This window comes from Natator depressus, chromosome 2, assembly GCF_965152275.1.
Source record: "Natator depressus isolate rNatDep1 chromosome 2, rNatDep2.hap1, whole genome shotgun sequence".
Lineage (NCBI taxonomy): Eukaryota > Metazoa > Chordata > Testudines > Cheloniidae > Natator > Natator depressus.
This window is the reverse complement of record NC_134235.1, coordinates 74,304,800-74,322,725: the sequence shown is the minus strand read 5'-3', so window position 1 is coordinate 74,322,725 and position 17,926 is coordinate 74,304,800. Positions and strand designations below refer to the sequence as shown.

The following is a 17,926-nucleotide window of genomic DNA, read 5'->3' as shown; positions in this document are numbered from 1 at the left end:
AAACAAAGTCTCCATGACCAACTTCCCTATCTCTAAAAGGCTGGAGGGAGAATACTCACAATTCACAAAGCTCTTTTACTATTCAGCACTACAGTTTTTGTTTTTTTAATTAAAGTGTTCCCTTTCCTATATACTGTCTTTCACCTACACTGTGGAATGGTACTTGCTGTAGTTTTGTGGCTTGCTGCGAGCCACACCCAGTCTCGGAACACTGCGTGGTACCATACACATACATAGCTAGTCATATTTTATATTATGATCTGAGGGAGGTACATTTTCAATGTTCATGCTTCTCATCTTTTCTAATCACCATCCACAGAGGCTCGACATTTTTTCCTAGAACAAATATGAACAAGTTTCAAATTTGAAGACTGAGAACAGACTAGTGTGTCCGTAACACAATTACATGGGCACAATTTCAAAAGTGAATGTTTTATGATCAGATGTAAAATGTGTAATGAGGCTATAACCTTCAGGAGGAGGGCGGGGAGGGAAGAGAGAGATTTAGGTCTTCTCAGCAAATGAAGTTTTCATTTTTCAATAATTTTATACAGATACTCGAGAGTAATTTAAGGCTTCTGAAAGTGTTCTTCCAAGAACAAGGACGCAAGGATGTAAATCAATTTAAATGTAATTAGCTCTGTACCTTCCAGTTATTCACACCACTCCATGAATGGGGGTGGATGATTTTTTCCCCTACAAAACCTGCAGTAGATTTGCTAGTTTTCCAAAACAGTCTAGGGAACATTTGATCCATTCAACATGAACATACTTCCCTACCTCCTCACACACCATGGTCTTTCATCATTGTGCCGTATTTTCAGTCTAAATTACAGTACAAAGCTGGAACACTGTCTTTATTGTATATTTGCTTATCAAATACCATGACTAGCTACAGAGCTATATATAGTATGGAAAATGCAGGCTGTACAAGAAAGAATAAAATTTAAATAGCATAGTTAAACCAACAGAACGTACCAAAAATATAAAATTCAAGAGGTTTAAGTAATTTGGCACAGTGTTTTATGAAGCTTGTTTTTTGAGTCATATGCACTGTGTGTGTTAATATGATGAGTATTTTCCTACAAGAGATTCTCAGATCTTGACAGCTAGTTATTCACTATGCCAAAATACCAGTATTCTTGCTGCAGTCAAACTACAGGTGGAATTCCTTGAACATAGCTCCTGTGACTGAAATTAACTGCTATACCATGTTGTCCCATATACTGTAGCATTTCTTTTCAGCATGTTCCCTTAAGTTCACCGGACCACTACAAAGAGTGCTGAATTCATTTAATTAAAATTGCCAGGAACACCTTGACCCATAAAAGGTATTAAAAATATTAACTTCTTTCCCATGTCAGTTTTAATGCTAGTCCCTTGTGTCATGCTTTATTACAACCATTAGAAACAACAATACATGAACCATTACACAACACTTGTTTTAGTTTCTTAAGAACTATCCTACTTACTTGGGCATGCCATCTTAGTTTCTGATTGAGTTTACCTTAAATTTGTGTCCTTAAGTCAGTGGTTCTCAACGTGTGGTCCACAGACCTTGGGGTCGCTGGACTATGTCTAAAGCGCTGGTTCTCAACTGTGGGTCAGAACTCCAAAGTGGGTGGCGACCCTGTCTTAACGGGGTCAGTGGGGCTGGCTTATCCTTATTGGGGCCGAAGCCTGAGCGCCATAGGGCTGCCAACTTTCTACTCGCACAAAACCGAACACCCTTGCCCTGCCCCTTCTCTGAGGCCCCACCCCCTCTCACTCACTCGCTCATTTTCACCGGGCTGGCTCAGGAAATCGGGGTGGAGGAGGGAGTGAGGGCTCCAGCTGGGGGTGCAGGCTCTGTGGTGTAGGAGAGGGCTCTGGGCTGAAGCCAAGGGGCTCGGAGTATGGAAGGGGACTCGAGGCTGAGGCAGGGGATTGGGGTGTGAGAGGGGGTATGGGCTCTGGGCTGGGGGTGCAGGTTCCAAGGTGGGGCCAGAAATGAGAGGTTTAGGGTGCGGTAGGGGGCTGCAGGCTGGGGCAGGTGGTTGGGGTGCAGGATGAGGGATTTGGGGTGCAGGAGGTGGCTATGGGTTGAGGGTTTCGGCATATGGGAGGGGGCTCCAGGCTGAGGCAGCGGGTTGAGGTGCGGGGATGGGAGGGGAGAGGGTGCTGGCTGGGGATGAGGGGGTTGGGCTGTAGGAGGGGGCTCTGAACTGGGGATGAGGGGTTTGGAGGGTGGGAGAGGCATCAGGGCTGGGGCAGGGGGTTGAAGTACGGGGGGTACAGGCTCCAGCTGGGGATAAAGGGTTTGGGGTGCAGGAGAAGGCTCCAAGGCTGGGATTGAGGGGTTCAGAGGATGGGAGGGGCATCAGGGCTGTGGTAGGGGGTTGGGGCACAGGTCGTGGTCTGAGATGCAGGCTCCGGGCAGCGATTACCTCAGGCAGCTCCTGGAAGCAACAGCATGTCCCCCTCCCGCCCGGCTCCTACGTGGAGGCGCGGCCAGGCAGCTCTGCACGCTGCCCCATCCACATGCACAGCCCCCATTGGCCACATGTCAGCCAATGGGAGCTGTGGAGCTGACGCTTGGGGCAGTGGCAGCACCCGAAGCTTAGGAGCCAGAGGGGGGAAATGCTGCTGCTTCCAGGAGCCTCGTGGAGCCATGGCAGGCAGGGAGCCTGCCTTCGCCCCACTGACTGGACCATTAACGGACCAGTCAGCAGTCCTGACCGGAGCCACCGGGGTTCCTTTTTGACTGGGTGTTCCGGTTGAAAATCAGACACCTAGCAACCCTAGAGCCCCACCATGAAGGGCAGAAGCCAAAGCTTGAGGGCTTCAGCCGTGGGCAGTGGGGCTCAGGTTACAGGCTGCCTGCCTGGGGCTGAAGCTCTTTGCCTTTGACCTGTCCCCACCTGGGGTGGCGGGGCTCGGGCTTTGTCTCTGCTCCTCCTCCCCCGAGTAACAGGACTTGGGCGGGCTCAGATTTTGGTCACCACTCCTGGGTCATGTATTAATTTTTGTTGTCAGAAGGGGGTCGCGGTGCAATGAAGTTTGAGAACCCCAGGCCTAAGGGGTCCGCAAAAGACTGAAAACTAACTGAACAGAATTCAACTATATATACAGGCAATAGATTTCCAAAGGGTTCCGCACCTCCATTCGAAATTTCCAAATGGGTTCGCAAATGAAAAAAGGCGAGAACCACAGCCCTAAGTGATATTTTAAAATATTAAACCAAGCCAATGCACTAAATCTCCCAGAAGACTTTGTCAAATTTTTTAAACAATAATAATCAAAAATCAGAGCCATCATTTAAAAAAAAAAAAAAAAAAAAGGGTATTTTTTTCCTCCACTCTTGAACCAAAGAATTTGCTGGAGAGATATTACCTTTTTAAAAGAAAATCTCTAAGGAACCTTTGTGTACCGGTCACGAGTGCAAAATTTCAGCCCAGGTGGTCTATTTTGTGCCTTTATCTCGGTACCATCCCTGTGATATCTGAGCACTTATGAGCATATGAAAATAGCAGCTTAGGACAAACTGTTTTGAATCCTTGACTACCATAGCAGAGCATTATCAAGAGCCCACAATAATAGAAGTAGCATACTGATTCAAGAACACACAGTACACACTATTGTATCTGAAGTTGCTACTGAACAATAGGCTCAAACGACAGTTTTTAGCTTTACAATTGAGAGATACATTAATGAACTCAGGTGCACCTCATCTGGAAGATTGTTCTACACTTGAGAATAGGTGTTGCCAAGTTACTTGGACTCCAACTCCAGAAGGGCACTATCATTTTCATAGATGCCACAAGGTAACAGCACTTAGAACAATTTAAAAGCTTTTTCACTAAAGTGTTTCTGGAACACATTTCTGCCTGTTGGAAAGAAGATACAGCAAGCAGGCAGCCATCTGCTTTTTCACACAATTGTCATGATGGAATCAGCAGACCACGAGGGAAAGTACGTCTGTGGGGCAGAGGTGGAAGATTATATTAATTGTGTGCATTGACGTATGTGCAATTCAAACATTAATGGTCTGATTTTTCAGAGCTGCTCAATGCTTATGGAAAAAAGTCAGGCCATAGGTAAGCTTTCACTACTTCCAAAGTACATCCTGTCTTTTTGCCTTCTCCTAACTGGAGGCTTTACCTACCCACTGAACCACCACCTACTTACACACTGTACAATAGCTTGCCTTACACAGCATGGGTGTTTAGATCGCGTACATTCTGAGGGGCTCACGTCTTTTTGATCTACTTTAGTTTTTCCAAAGTGGTTCTTACCACCTCCTCCAAATACTACAATCCACTGAAGCACTTTGCAACAGTTTCTTGAAAGAAGACTATCCACAATAAATGATACCACACACAAACCTCAGAGGAGTGAAATTCTTAGTATAAAACCATTGCTCAATTTCAAAAATATCCCTGAGTTTGTAAAAGGATGCAATGTGAATTGTTCACTATGTTCATAGTCAAGCTGTTCTATTTAGTGTGATGTTCTTTGTCTCAAAACCACACAACGCTATCTTATCATTTAGAACTAGACTAAACACTTCACATGCTGTAGGGAACAATCTTGCAGTAACAGGGGAATGGAGTAGATAGAGGTCTTTTCCATCTCTAATTTCTAAACCACTTATTATGGTTCTAAACACCTTTTTAAAAATAGGTTACCTCTGGTGTGGTACCTCATTGAGGACAGGATTTACAATGTAATAAAGCAAGCTTGTTCCTCCCAAGCAGCAACATGGCAACCTCAAGCCTAGCCAGATCAGGCATCAAGTAAAGTATCTCCCAGTGCAGTTATTTAAGAGAGTTTAATCAGGGTTCATAAGACATTTCACCCAACCCCACAAGACCTTTTCATAGGCTTTCCCTCTTTGAAATCCACATCATAATTCAGTCAGTCTGCCTTAAAGCAACCACAAATATTACATTTATGCTGCGAGTCAAAAGAAATTATTTCCCTCTGAGTCTTAATAACTTATAGTGATCCATCAACACTATCAACAGAGAAATTCAGAGTGGTGTTCTCAGTTAGGCTCAGTGAACAAGCCAAAAGTGACTTCTGAACACTGGTGCCTCAAGCTGGGCTATCTACCCAGCCAGACTAGTGCCAGGATGTTTGATTTTAAAAACACTAGTATCATTTGTTTTAAGTATTTTTTTCTGGAGTGATGATTGTTAAATAGCTGACAGCACCGGGAAATATTTTTATCCACAGGATGAGTACAACCAGACTGCTGTGATAGTGATCTCATCGCTAGAGAGAGCGGTCTCTGGAATTGAGAGGGAATGTGGTCCCAGGTCCCTCGTTGGGGATAAAAACAATAGCTAGCTGTCAAAAATTAACAATGGTGCTAGGATGACAGGGGTCCTAATAAATAAAACAACAGTAGGACATTGAATTTTCCTATTTAAAAACAAAAACCGGATTTGAATGCCAGCAATGGAGTTCACCATTTGCTGCCAAAAAGCCATGCAGTTTAACTCTTTAACCAAAGCATAATTTCCACTTCTTAGTCTTAATAGCATTTTTCTTCTGGCTTCCAAGATTATCCTTAGACTACATCAGTGCTACCAGAAATTTCAAAAACCTTGAGAAAATAAGGATAAGGTCTCCATGGAGTACTGACTTATTTAGCAGTTAAAGAAGATAACTCACCAGAAAGGTCTGAAGTTATAATAGTAAGTATTTTGTTGTCTATTTATAACCCCTGAACAGGCAGAGACACCGTTACCTCAGAGACCTATTCTCGCCTAATACCCTGCAGTGCCAGTAAAGGTCATATAAAGGTATTTTTGCTGTTGGATCCTGGGGTGCAATCCTTTCCCCTTGCAAGTTAATGGCAAAACTCCCACTGACTTCAGTGAGGCCAGGATTCCATCTCCTAGAGTGTAATTCAGGGGGTGGAGGCAGGACTCTCTCATCCAGTTCTTACTGTCTTTGTTCTCCTTGGTCTGATCGAGCCAATTTAGTGAGCCCCAAGACAAGATGTAATGCTTATTCATTGGGTTTAGTGTTTGTTAGCTGTGTTTGCAATTAATATTTAGCCTATTAAGACATACTGGAAACATGCATGGTAATAGCAGTCTAAGTGCTGTAACTTGTTAAAGGTGACAATGGAGCTTTTTTTTTTTATACCCGCAATTGCTAAGGCAATAGGCACTTGATAAAGACACAAAACCAATGGCATCTGAAATAAAGTATTTACCATCTTTAAGGACCATTCTATATTTCAGAGGCCTCACCACTTTAGCAGCATTATGATGAATTACCAAGTGCAAGCTATTTAGAAATTTGAACAACTAAATATTCCTATCAGCTTGAACTATCCCAGTTTTCAATGAGAAGTTATGAATATATATATCTTTTAATTTCAGTTTGAGGTGAGACGACACAGCCTAATTACTACCATGTGAAGTTTATATATAACTAGGCAGATTTCTTCTTCCCTCACTCCCCTCTCCCCCAGGAAACCCCGAAAACCCACTCTTCCTAACCCAAAAGTAGCTTTAGTTTATGTAAAAATTTCAGATTTTGATTCTGGACACTAAATTTTTCTGTTACGCATCAGCTGTATTTTTTATCATTTCCTGTGTGTGGTATAACTGTGCTTACAAAGCAAGCTGAACTATTTGGAGGGGACATTCTTCCAGGATGTTCATATCTGCATTCTAAGTTATAGTCGATTCTGGCACAAGAAATGTGACTTCATTCATTCATTTTCACTTTATTCAGAATCTGAAGTCATCAGACATGATGAGACTAAACTTATGTCTATACTGCACCACAGCGCAGACTACAGTGGCATAAACTGCAGAGCACACTTAAGTGTTGTACTTTTAATGCCCTGCATGGATGCTGCTGGTGCAAACTAAAAATGTACTTAGTTCGCATTGACACAGTCCTGTCTGAAAGAGGATCCTTTTAGATCATGCTAGCAGTGTCCCTGGGGGGCAGTTAGACCGCAACACTCTGGTGCACTCTGCAATTCGCACCACCTTGGTTCTCCACACTGTGCCACAGTGTAGACAATCCCTGACAAGAGAGCAGTGAAGTTCTTGCACTCAAACAATTGAATAATTCGATTTTTCTAAGACCTAAATCACAAAAGAGATGTGAAGACAACATTACAATAATCTCCCATCGCTAGAGAGCTTCAGGAAAGCAAATGTTCAAAGACAAGAAAAAATGAAGTCTTACAAATACTGACGTATGAAAAAAATCTCCAACTCCTCCTCAATCCCTCTTCCTACTCCACCTCCTACCCACACCCCCCCAAGTGAGTTTACTTTTAACAAAAATTCACAAAGGGAAAAGCAGCCAGTTTAAGACTTTCTTGAGGAGATTCAAATAGCCAACATTTTAAACCTAGGGCACCTGAAGATAGGCACCTATCTAAAAGTGGCTTGAATTTCAAAGGGGGCAGTGCACCTGCAGCTCCCCATTGACTACCATGGGATTTGTGGATACTCAGCACCGTTTTTAGATCAGGCCAGTTTTAGGCTAACTAACTTCAGGCACCAAGGTCTGTAAATGTTGGCAAATGTGTTTACAAGTTGTGAATATTTTCAGCGAAGCTCACTTTAAAAACCCAATGCAACCTGATAGAATTACCTGTCCAAGTTACAAAGTGTGTTAAACTTCAGAGGATGCAATAGGTTAGCGATCGCTTTTGCCTTTGGTTTCTCCTATTCTTAATTCAAAGACATCCTCTGTCAGATTCCCATAAGTGGCTTTGTTATCCAGGGTGTAGACAGAGGACCTGGAACGACAAGTCTTTCAGCCACTCATATAAATATCACACAAACTCTACTTTCTCACTTCACGGGACAAAGCTGTGGTCTCTGGTTCACCACTTCCTCCCTCCCATTCTAAGGCAATCCCCTCTGAGGTAGAAAACACGCTCTGTTACCAGTGAAGGAGTCAATCTTGTCTACATTCTTTATAAGACATTGACTTTTGTGACTGTCATCTCTGTGACACTGCAAGCTAAAGCATGAGACCTCTAAAGAGATGCAGAAAGATCTAAGTGCAAAGTTGAACAGTATCTGTGCCTTCTCATTAACTATGAGGAACTCCTCCCATTACTTCCAAAAACAAGACACAAACAACAAATCAAGAGAGATGGGGCAGGGAGGAAGAAAGGGTGTGAGAGAGAGAGATGCATTGGGGCATGAGGCCAATAATAATTTTATTTCCAAGAGGTCTCCCTGCTCCCAATAAGCTTCTAGTACCTTCCAATAAGCAGGGCCCTACCAAATTCACAGCCATGAAAAACGCGTCACGGACCGTGAAATCTGGTCTCCCCCCGGTGAAATCTGGTCTTTTGTGTGCTTTTACTCTATACCGTACAGATTTTATAGGGGAGACCAGCATTTCTCAAATTGGGGGGCCTGACCCAAAAGGGAGTTGCAGGGGGTCAGAAAGTTACTTTAGGGGGTTTGCAGTATTGCCATGCTTACTTCTGAGCTGGGCAGCCAAAGAGCAGTGGCTGCTGGCTGTAGTAGCACAGACAGGGGTGGCAATACCATACCATGCCACCCTTAGTTCTGCGCTGCTGCCTTCAGAGAGGGGTGGCTGGAGAATGGCGGCTGCTGATTGAGGGCCCAGCAGCGCAGAAGTAAGGGTGGCAACAACATACTATGCACTTACTTCTGCACTGCTGCTCCCGGCCAGCAGCCACCACTCTCCAGCTGCACAACTTTGAAGGCAGTGTCGCCACCAGCAGCAGTGCAGAAGCAAGGGTAGCAGTACCGCAAGCCCCCATAAAAAAACCTTGCGACCTCCCCACAACTCCTTTTTCAGTCAGGACCCCCACAATTACAACACTGTGAAATTTCAAATTTAAATAGCTGAAATCCTGAAATCCACGATTTTTTAAATCCTATGACTGTGAAATTGATCAAAATGGACTGTGAATTTGGTAGTCACAAAAGGTCAAGCCAACAATGATGGCAAGTCAACAAAGATGAAGCTTGGGAGAGAATTATGAGATCATCAAGAGACATGCTACATCTGGAATTGCTTCCAGCAACCTGACAATCTTAAGCACAACTGTCAGAGGCCATCTTAGCTGCTTCAAGTCACAGAAGGTGTAACTACAATACAAGTCGCATTAACATAGCAGCTTTCACATAAATATTGCAGTACCCTGTGATGTAACACTATAAAACTAATCAGCAGTTAAGGCAGAAAATCTTTTCTTCACCCTACTTCTGACCATCAGGACAGAAGCTCTACAAAGTGAAATAGGAAAGATACGAGATAATCAAGGGGCAGAGTTACAAAAAGCTCTGGCTCCCATCACCTCAGGATTCTAATTAGGACAGGTAAGCAACAGGATGATTTCAGTGTGGATGAGCAGATAAAGATGAGATGAGATATTACTTAAGGATGCTGGTCCAGTCTCAAAGCCATAAAAGGACAACTTTTCAGTCAAATGAAAAACTTGTAATCAAATTATTTTACCAGATCATACATCCCTCAAATGTCACTTCATAGATGACACATTGAAAGTACCATAACTGCTGCAGCAGGCACCTAAACATGAGCTGCCTTCCTATAAATCAAGGGAAAACCAATCACGCCTACATTTGTATTGGACCAAGAAAAAGCTATTGTTTTTGTACCTCCTGAGCCACTTTCTCTAGACTGATCCCTCTCACTCAAGTTCTACCTCCTGAACTCTCCCTCTGTGATTGGCATAATAATACACTTTTTATGACCACCAGTTGCTGGTCTCTGAAAATGCACTCCAAACCTTCAAAGAACAGCAATATCATTCCCAAATTCTTGTCCCATGTAGTAGCATTTTGCTCTAATAGCCATTCTATCAGGGGTATAACCTCTAATTTCCAGATTTTAATAGAAAATATTATGCTGACCTAGAGACTGTAGGTTAAAATACAAGTAAATAGTAATAAAAAGTTCCTTTTCTTTGAGATTTACAAATTTCTCATGTTACCTCTCTTTTTACAGGTCTGTTGCCCTTTCAGTCAACATTAACATGATGAACATTTATGGCTGAGACTACTTGATTTATTTAATATTCCTTTTACTTTGGCCTTGATGTAGGTTCCACAAAATATAATCACAGGATTGAGCTTAGGTATTGCAAATGTCCTCCTACATTTTAATCATGCATTTTTTGACTCTCAAAGACACCCAACTGACATTAGATTGGACTCACTGAGCTTCCCCAAACTCTCACACACAAAAGAGCGTGATCCAGTTTGTTTAAACCAATACAATACTGAAAGAAAAATAGTGAAAGAAGAGCCAAAACTTCACCGTAACATCTAATAAGCAGAGATGTCTGGTTTAAGAGTACAAACCAAACGCAGTTTTAGTATGTTGTAGCATTCTGCAGTTCTCCCTACCCTCAGGGCCAGAATCTGAATTTTTATGGGGGTAACATTTTTCCAAGCTAGAAACTCTTGGAGCTAATCATTAACCTTGTAAACATCCCCTCACTTCTGCATTTTCCAGTTAATGATGGATTACTACTTACAGCCCAATAAACGGCAGAAGCAGACACAGACCCACAAGAGACACGCCGCTCCTGCCAGAGAGCATTCAAGATCTTTTTGTAAACCAAGGCTAACTGAAAGAGAGGGATTTCACACACCCCCGTCAGACCCCATCGCGGGCAAAGGCGTGGGGCCCCGGAGATGAGCGCAGGCCGCAAGGCATCGTTCTGGGACCCAAGTCACTGAGAGGACCCCTGGGCTCGTGAGGCTGGAGCCGCTGGAGAAGCGCTGGTCCGGAAGGCGGCGGGCTACGACTAGGTTCTGTCCGCAGCTCTGCCCGTGGCAAGCCGGGGGTCCCCGGGCACGCGTGCGCCCCGGGTCGGGCAGCCCCCCTTCCCCCGGCTGTGCAGGGGGCCGCGCCGCGCGCTCCGGGGAGTCCCTCGGAGGAGCCATTCCCGCCCGCCGAGTCTGCAGAAGTTAATAGTTAATGGGCGGCTGCTGCTGTTCCCAGCCCTGCCCCCGCCGCCAGCCCGGCGCTTTACTCACCGCTGTCCAGCCGCACGAGCTGGGGCAGCCGGTAGTTGCTAACCAGCTGGTCCAAGGGGACGGCCACCGCGCTCCACTTCACATCCTTGAGACTGGAGCCCAGCGAGGGGCCCGGGTCCATCTTCCCTTCCGCCTCCGGGCGCGGGGAGGGGGAGTCAGGCTGGCAGGCGGCGGCTCCTGCCCGGCGGGTTGCTGCAGCCAACAGGACGGAGCTCGCCTTGCTCAGCGGCGGCTGCGGCTGCAGCTGCTGCCGCCGCCTCCACCTCCACCTCCACCTCCGCTTCCCCGGGACATGCTAGGCTTGGCGAAGCGCAAGGTGACACCCGCCCAGCGGCTGCGGCTGCTCCTCCAGCCCCCCGGGGCTGCTCCCCGCTCGGCTCGCAGCTGCGGCTGGCCCAGGAAACGCCATCCCAGCACTGACTAATCAACAGGGTGCGAGAGACGCCTGCGCAGCGGCTGCTCCTCCCCGCTCCCGAAAGGAAAGTGCCGGGCTGGCTCCCTCCTGGTCTCCCTGAACGGGGGAGGCTCTGGCACCGGAGCTCCGTGCACAGTCTGTCCCGCTCGCTCCCCCCTCTGACCGCTCCGGCGACCTGCAGCCGCCAGCCTGGAGCCGCTGCCCGGAGCAGCCCCCAGGCGCTTAGCGAGCGCAGCTCCTGAGAGACATAAATAGAGCAGGACGCACATTTGACCGACAGTACCGCCCAGGGGTCAATGCCCAGCTTGGCCACTGACGTGCTTTGAGACACTGAGCGTATCACTCTGCATCTCCCGTTCCCCGTCCGTCAAATGGGGGAACCTCCGTAAAGCTCTTGGAGAGCCCTGTCTCAGGAGTGATACCTCCTGTTTACACAGCAGCAGAAGCCGTTGTGGCCTTAAACGGCCAAATAAAGGGTTGCTGTCCCAAGAGGTTACACATTTCTTCTTCCCAAAGTGGGATAAAGTGGTTTGCCTTATTGATCACTGCTTGATCACCTAAACTCCGCCTCTGAGTCTGCTCCAGGCTTTGAGGTTTGTTTGCGTAAACTGTATTTCATCACCCATCTGCAAACGTCTATATCTAATCTCTATAGATGGCATTTTATAAAATGTTAAACCATAACCTACAAAAAAGACACTGGCTACTAAGACTCTCCAAACTTAATATTATTCTCCTACAGAACACTGAAGTCTTAAAGGGCACTTTGTTGTCTTTTCCACCAGCTAACAGTAAAATGTGCAAGTGGGTTTGCATAATTTCAAAAGCAAATTCCACATCTGGAAAGATAATGCTACTAAATTTACAAAGTGTTTGTGCTTTAAAAATTGTTCAGAGTGCTATCCTGCAGTGAGTTTCCCAGAATTTTGGTGAGCAAAACCTCTTAAGCAGCAAAAAGAACACAGAATGACACGAGTAAATTATATACAATATGTAATTTCCTTTACCATAAATTGTGTGTATTTTAAGCGAAACAACTCTGGGCTCTCTTCTCTTCACACATATGAGATTTCCATGTGTTACTTCCCTGTGCATGGAGGGAAGAGATCAGATCCCTTTGAATACACTTTGGGGTCTAAACTAAGTATTATTTATTATTATTATTATTTGTATTACTGTAGTGACTAAATGCAACCGATGAAGTGAGCTGTAGCTCACGAAAGCTTATGCTCAAATAAATTTGTTAGTCTCTAAGGTGCCACAAGTACTCCTTTTCTTTTTGTAGTGACTAAGAGCGCTAGTCACAGACCAGGACCCCTTTGTGCTATATGCTGTACAAACATAGGTAGACAAATATTCTGCAGTTTCACTCCTCTTATCACAGCAGTTTTGAGCTAGGAGTTTGCATTAAATCTCTCCACCATTTAATTCAGTGTTGGAGATTTTGCCTGTGGAATTCATATCACATTAGGAAAGATATCCAATTAAGCTACAGATCAGTTTTTCAGTTTTCACTTGTGACAGTGTTTGAATATTTAGGGCATGAAAATGATTAGATCAGGAATTTCGACTTATGATTATTACATATGGGAATATTAAACATTTGTTTGGTTATGATGGCATGAAATTTATTTGTTCAATGATGTTTTTAAACCAACCATTACACTTCTTATCAGAATTTTGTTTGAAGGATTTTGTTATGAAGTCTTTATCTTGGAGAACCAGTATTTTATGTAACATTGTGATTCTTTACAGTGAATGTAGGATGTGCGGATTGCTAAGCAGGGAGAACTGTTTTAAACCCATAAATAAAACAAATAAATCAATGGGGAAACTAACTCTAAGCCATTATATTCTATTGTGATGAGTTTACTGTGTTCACTTTGTTGTCAGAACTCTGATTTTATTAATTAGGTTGTGTGAATTGCATTACAGAAGTATCTGCTAACATTAGCATATTTAAGACTGTATCAGCAGTTCCATTATAACAGTATTTTTTCAGTGATTTACAATATGCTTATAAAAATCCACTTATAAGATCTCACTCCAGGATTGATACAATCTAGTTATGATATTGACCCAGATTGTGGCTGGTCCTTGTGCTAGTGCACAAAAGGGTTGAGATGGCAAGGAGCCTTTTCCCTCCTTGTAGCCCTTCAGACATCCCACAAAGGGGCCAGATTTGCTAACTCTGCTAGTGCCCCCTGAACAGCAAGCAACCTCAAAGGGGTGGGGAGGAGGAAGGACCATCCATAGATTTACCCCTTCCACTTGCTCTGAACAGCAAGATGAGTCAGCTGCAGAAAGAAGTACAAACTGCACAATCCTAAAGGCAGCAGTTGTGCGACCTGTTGTGCTACAGACAAATCTAGGTTACATTGTTTGCTTCCCATAAGACAGTGTGGTTCTGTACTCACTCCCCCAGCATGGGCCTGTGCCTCAATTGTTTGATCTGACTCTGTTTCTTCAGAGCTCTGATGGTGGAAAACCTTCTTTCTTTAATCTCAGTTATGGTACTGACTCAGTTATTAAAGTAATAAATTGGTTAGTCTCTAAGGTGCCACAAGTACTCCTTTTCTTTTTGAGAATACAGACTAACACGGCTGTTACTCTGAAACTTGTAACAATAGTAAGTATTAAAATATATTCAGACACAAGTGTGATTTTTAATGTGTCCCCTTAATAAATTAATGTTTGAAAAGTGCTTGGAAATCCTTGTGAAAATAACCGTTGAAATGGAAAGTGATATTATATTAGCTAAAAGCATTATTCTAACTTGGAAAGCAAAAGAATGGTTTGAACTTGCCACAGGTGTAACAAACTCAGTGAATGTAGCCTATAAAATATAACATGTTATAAAATAATTTACAAGACCATGGTTAGACAGTCTGTTCACTGGGACCTGAAGAACCTTTCTAGCAAGAACTGTTTTTAAACATGGTGCTGACTAACATACTTTGAATTCCAGTGTAGATATGGCCTCAGAATATGGTTGAAAGCTTGCCTCCCTCAAACCTCATGCAAGCTCATGTGTCCCTGTATTGGGAGAAATGTGTCTTTCTGCCTCATCTGGGGATAGTTATTGCTAATTTCGCTGAAGATTTGAGCAAACACAAAGCAGAAAACTGTATTCAGGTCCTCTTTACTTACATAGGTCTGCTTCAAACTAATTTTGAATGTCAGACATTTCCAAATTCCATTTTCTCTCCCACTGCTGGATTCGCCTATCTTCTAACTCCTGAAATCCTGATCTATTGTTATTGCTCAATTTTCACAGGATGCACATTTGATTTTTTAGAAGGTGACACCTACATACTGACTAAAATTGGTTTATCTAGTTCTGGGCAAATAGACATCTTGAAGTTGATAAGGATTCAAAAAGTTCGGTCAGTTTTAAAAGTCTCTATGTTGGATTTCAAGGAGGTTATGGAACATGGAAGAGTGAACTCCTGAGTGTGCTGGGGCTATCTACCAACATCCACCCCCACCTACGGCTGGACACAATCCTTTTCCCCTCCAGAAGCCAAAAACTGTACACCTTAACCTGTGCTGGTACCCACGAGATCAACTCAAGTATCAATGGCAAGCTCCTCCTTGATCTGCAAATCCCAAAGAAGAGAGACCCCCATCCCAGCCAAGATGTCCACCACTGAGGACAGTGAGAATGTGCTGACTCAAAAAGTGGCTGCAGACACTTTGGCAATTAAAGCTACAGTCAAATGCAGGACATGGCTGCCCAAATTGAGATATACCTCAGTGATATAAAATTAATTAAAGCTAAATTGACTGATCTGGAAGGCAGATTATACAGACATAATCTTAGAATCATAGGAGTTCCTTAGAGAGAAGAATGACGGAAACCTCTGGAATTTATCCCTAGACTTTAAACAGAAATTCTCAGTCTGCCTGCAGACTTTATACTTCACAATAGTACCTCAGAGTTAGGAACATCAGAGTTACAAACTGATAATTCAACCACACGCCTCATTTGGAACTGGAAGTATGTAATCAGGCAGCAGCAGAGACAAACAAAAAAATACAGTACAGTATTGTGTTAAATATAAACTACTAAAAAAAATAAAGGGAAAACAGCATTTTTCTTCTGCATAGTAAAGTTTCAAAGCTGTATTAAGTCAATGTTCAGTTGTAAACTTTTGAAAGTACCACCATAACATTTTGTTCAGAGTTATGAACATTTCAGAGTTATGAACAACCTCCATTCCTCAGGTGTTCATAACTCTGATATTCTACTGTATATTGAAAGAGCCCACAGGTCTCTGGCCTGCCCCTGAGGCTAACCCCAGAGCCCTGATAATCAAATTTCTCAGATTCACAACCAAAGAATCTGTCCTAGGCATGAGAACAGAAAAAGAAAGCTTCGCTGGGACAGTCCCCCATCTAAAATCAGCATTTTTTGGAATTTTGCAAGAGAAGTTGTGGAGCAGAGGGCAGTTTTTGTCAGGGCTAGGGCACTGGCAAAACAAAAGGGCCTAAAGGGTTATATGAGGTTTCCTGCATTGTTTCATGTAATAGCTGGAAATGTGACCATTCATTCTGAAAACCTCAGGAGCCAGAGAGCTTCATAAATAACTTATAAATGACTTTTGGTGTGTTTTGTTCCTGGTTACACCAATTGCTGGTATTTTGTTTGCCTAGGCATTCTTGCAGGCCTAACTCCCATTATATTGACAGCCCTCCAACTTTGCTCATAGCTGGATGTTGTGAAGTGGGACCCATATATATGCTGTGTTTTCTGTAGGGTGTTTTGAATTATGACAGTTTTGCATGGACATGCATGGACTCTCTCACTGATGAATACGTAATGCTATGTATGAACATGTAATGTAACACCCCTGCTAACTGTGAATTGTTGTGTCTCTGATTGCTTAATGAGCTGTCTGATGCCTAGGGAGTAGAAACATACAACATGTCCCCCTAACTCGACATTCGTGAGCTACAGCAAATTTATTCTGAACCCTTTCTTAGCAAGCACCAGGTGGCTCTATGCAGGGAAGGTCAGCCTCTCTTAAGGTAGCCTGGCAGGAGTGAGTCAGGGGTATTTGCACATTGTTGAGAACCCTGAGAACAGAAGGTGGTCTCCTCTGATTTGGACTGTGCCATGCCATTGCTGGTGGATACCTGCAGCATGGACCTAGAGACTATAGTAAGGGAAGTTACCCACAATCATGCTAGATTATCTCCTTGTATTGCTGCAAGACTGTAATGTAACCATCAAACATGTTTAGCAGGCAAACTATGTGTCTGGGGGCACTGGTTTGGCTGCTTGCACTTAAGGTTGGGGTAATAGTTTAGTGGTTGAAAATGGTTTGAAATATAGGGAATGGCAATGCCAGCAGAAAATTGCCACCACAAGGGAACTCTGAATTTACAAGGACCTGCTGCTTGTAATTAGACACAGTGTCCCTGATCCAAAACCCTGCTGAGCCTATGCATCCTACACAATCTCAGAGATGGCTATAACCACCTTTGGGATACTTGCTACATTATGGACTTCAAATCTTCCCCACCCACCCCCTTTGTTGGGGATATTTCCCATGTGGGGTTGTTATTTATAACAATTTTTGGACCCCAGAGAGTAGTGACAGGCTACCTACATCCGTCCCCCCAGAGTATGAAAAGGGTTTAGCTATGTATAGAGATGTTCTTTCAACGTGCATTGCCAAGTACACAAATGTTCATACGTTCCTGTAAATTGTTTTTTTCCTTTTTGTTATATTCTATTTGGTTCCCTTGTGTCCCCCTTCCCATTATCTTGCTCCATCCATCTTTCTTCCCCTTTCCTCTCTCCTGATCTTCATACGCAGAAAAATTACATGACTGATTTACAGCAAGCCTCGCTAGGTGGCTGCATCTAATGTTGATGCCTTCCCCCAAGTCTCCTGCACCTACACTATTTGGTAGCAATCTGATAAGTGGCGAGCATCTGGCAAGGTAATCCAAAATCTGTCCCCCCACGCTCACGGGAGTCTGCGAGGGGAGCAGGTGGGATGCCATAGAGTAAATGACACAAATATTCCATCATCCTCATTTGTAAGGTCACAGATGAGAAAAACGTTGGTCCTGAATTTCAATTTTATTTCCTGGGATGTAAAGAGACTCAACACTCCAGTTAAAAGAAAACAAGGGTACTCATTATTAGAGAGAGCAAAGGCAGATGTAGTGCTTTTGCTGGAGACACACTTGACCGCAGATAGGGCTGTTATGGTAGAACATGACTGGGTAAAAGAAGTAGTGTCTTGCTGCTTGTCATTCACATCTAGAGGGGTAGCCATACTCTTCTATAAAGTACTGGCAGTAACAGTCTCTGAGTCAATTTTAGATAATCAGGGCAGATTTTTAATCCTGAAAGTAAACATAGGCTTTACTAAATTACATGGAGAACCCCATATCCCTATTGTAATTGCTGGGGATTTTAATGAAGTGCTTGATTCTTTTGTGGCTAAATCTTGTCCACGGAGCCATACACAAAAGAAAA

General features: G+C 43.7%; 1 protein-coding gene across 2 annotated transcripts in view; it reads right to left on the bottom strand.

The window, feature by feature from the left end:
- Positions 1 to 11,467, bottom strand: part of GAREM1 (GRB2 associated regulator of MAPK1 subtype 1) — a 123,439-nt gene extending 111,972 nt beyond the window's left edge. For both annotated transcript variants that reach the window (XM_074944430.1, XM_074944431.1), the window contains exon 1: positions 11,016 to 11,467. In XM_074944430.1, the coding sequence (XP_074800531.1) occupies positions 11,016 to 11,136 (121 nt within the window). In that variant the 5' untranslated portion in view covers positions 11,137 to 11,467. The remainder of the gene's footprint in view (positions 1 to 11,015) is intronic.
- Between the last annotated feature and the right edge of the window lie 6,459 nt (positions 11,468 to 17,926).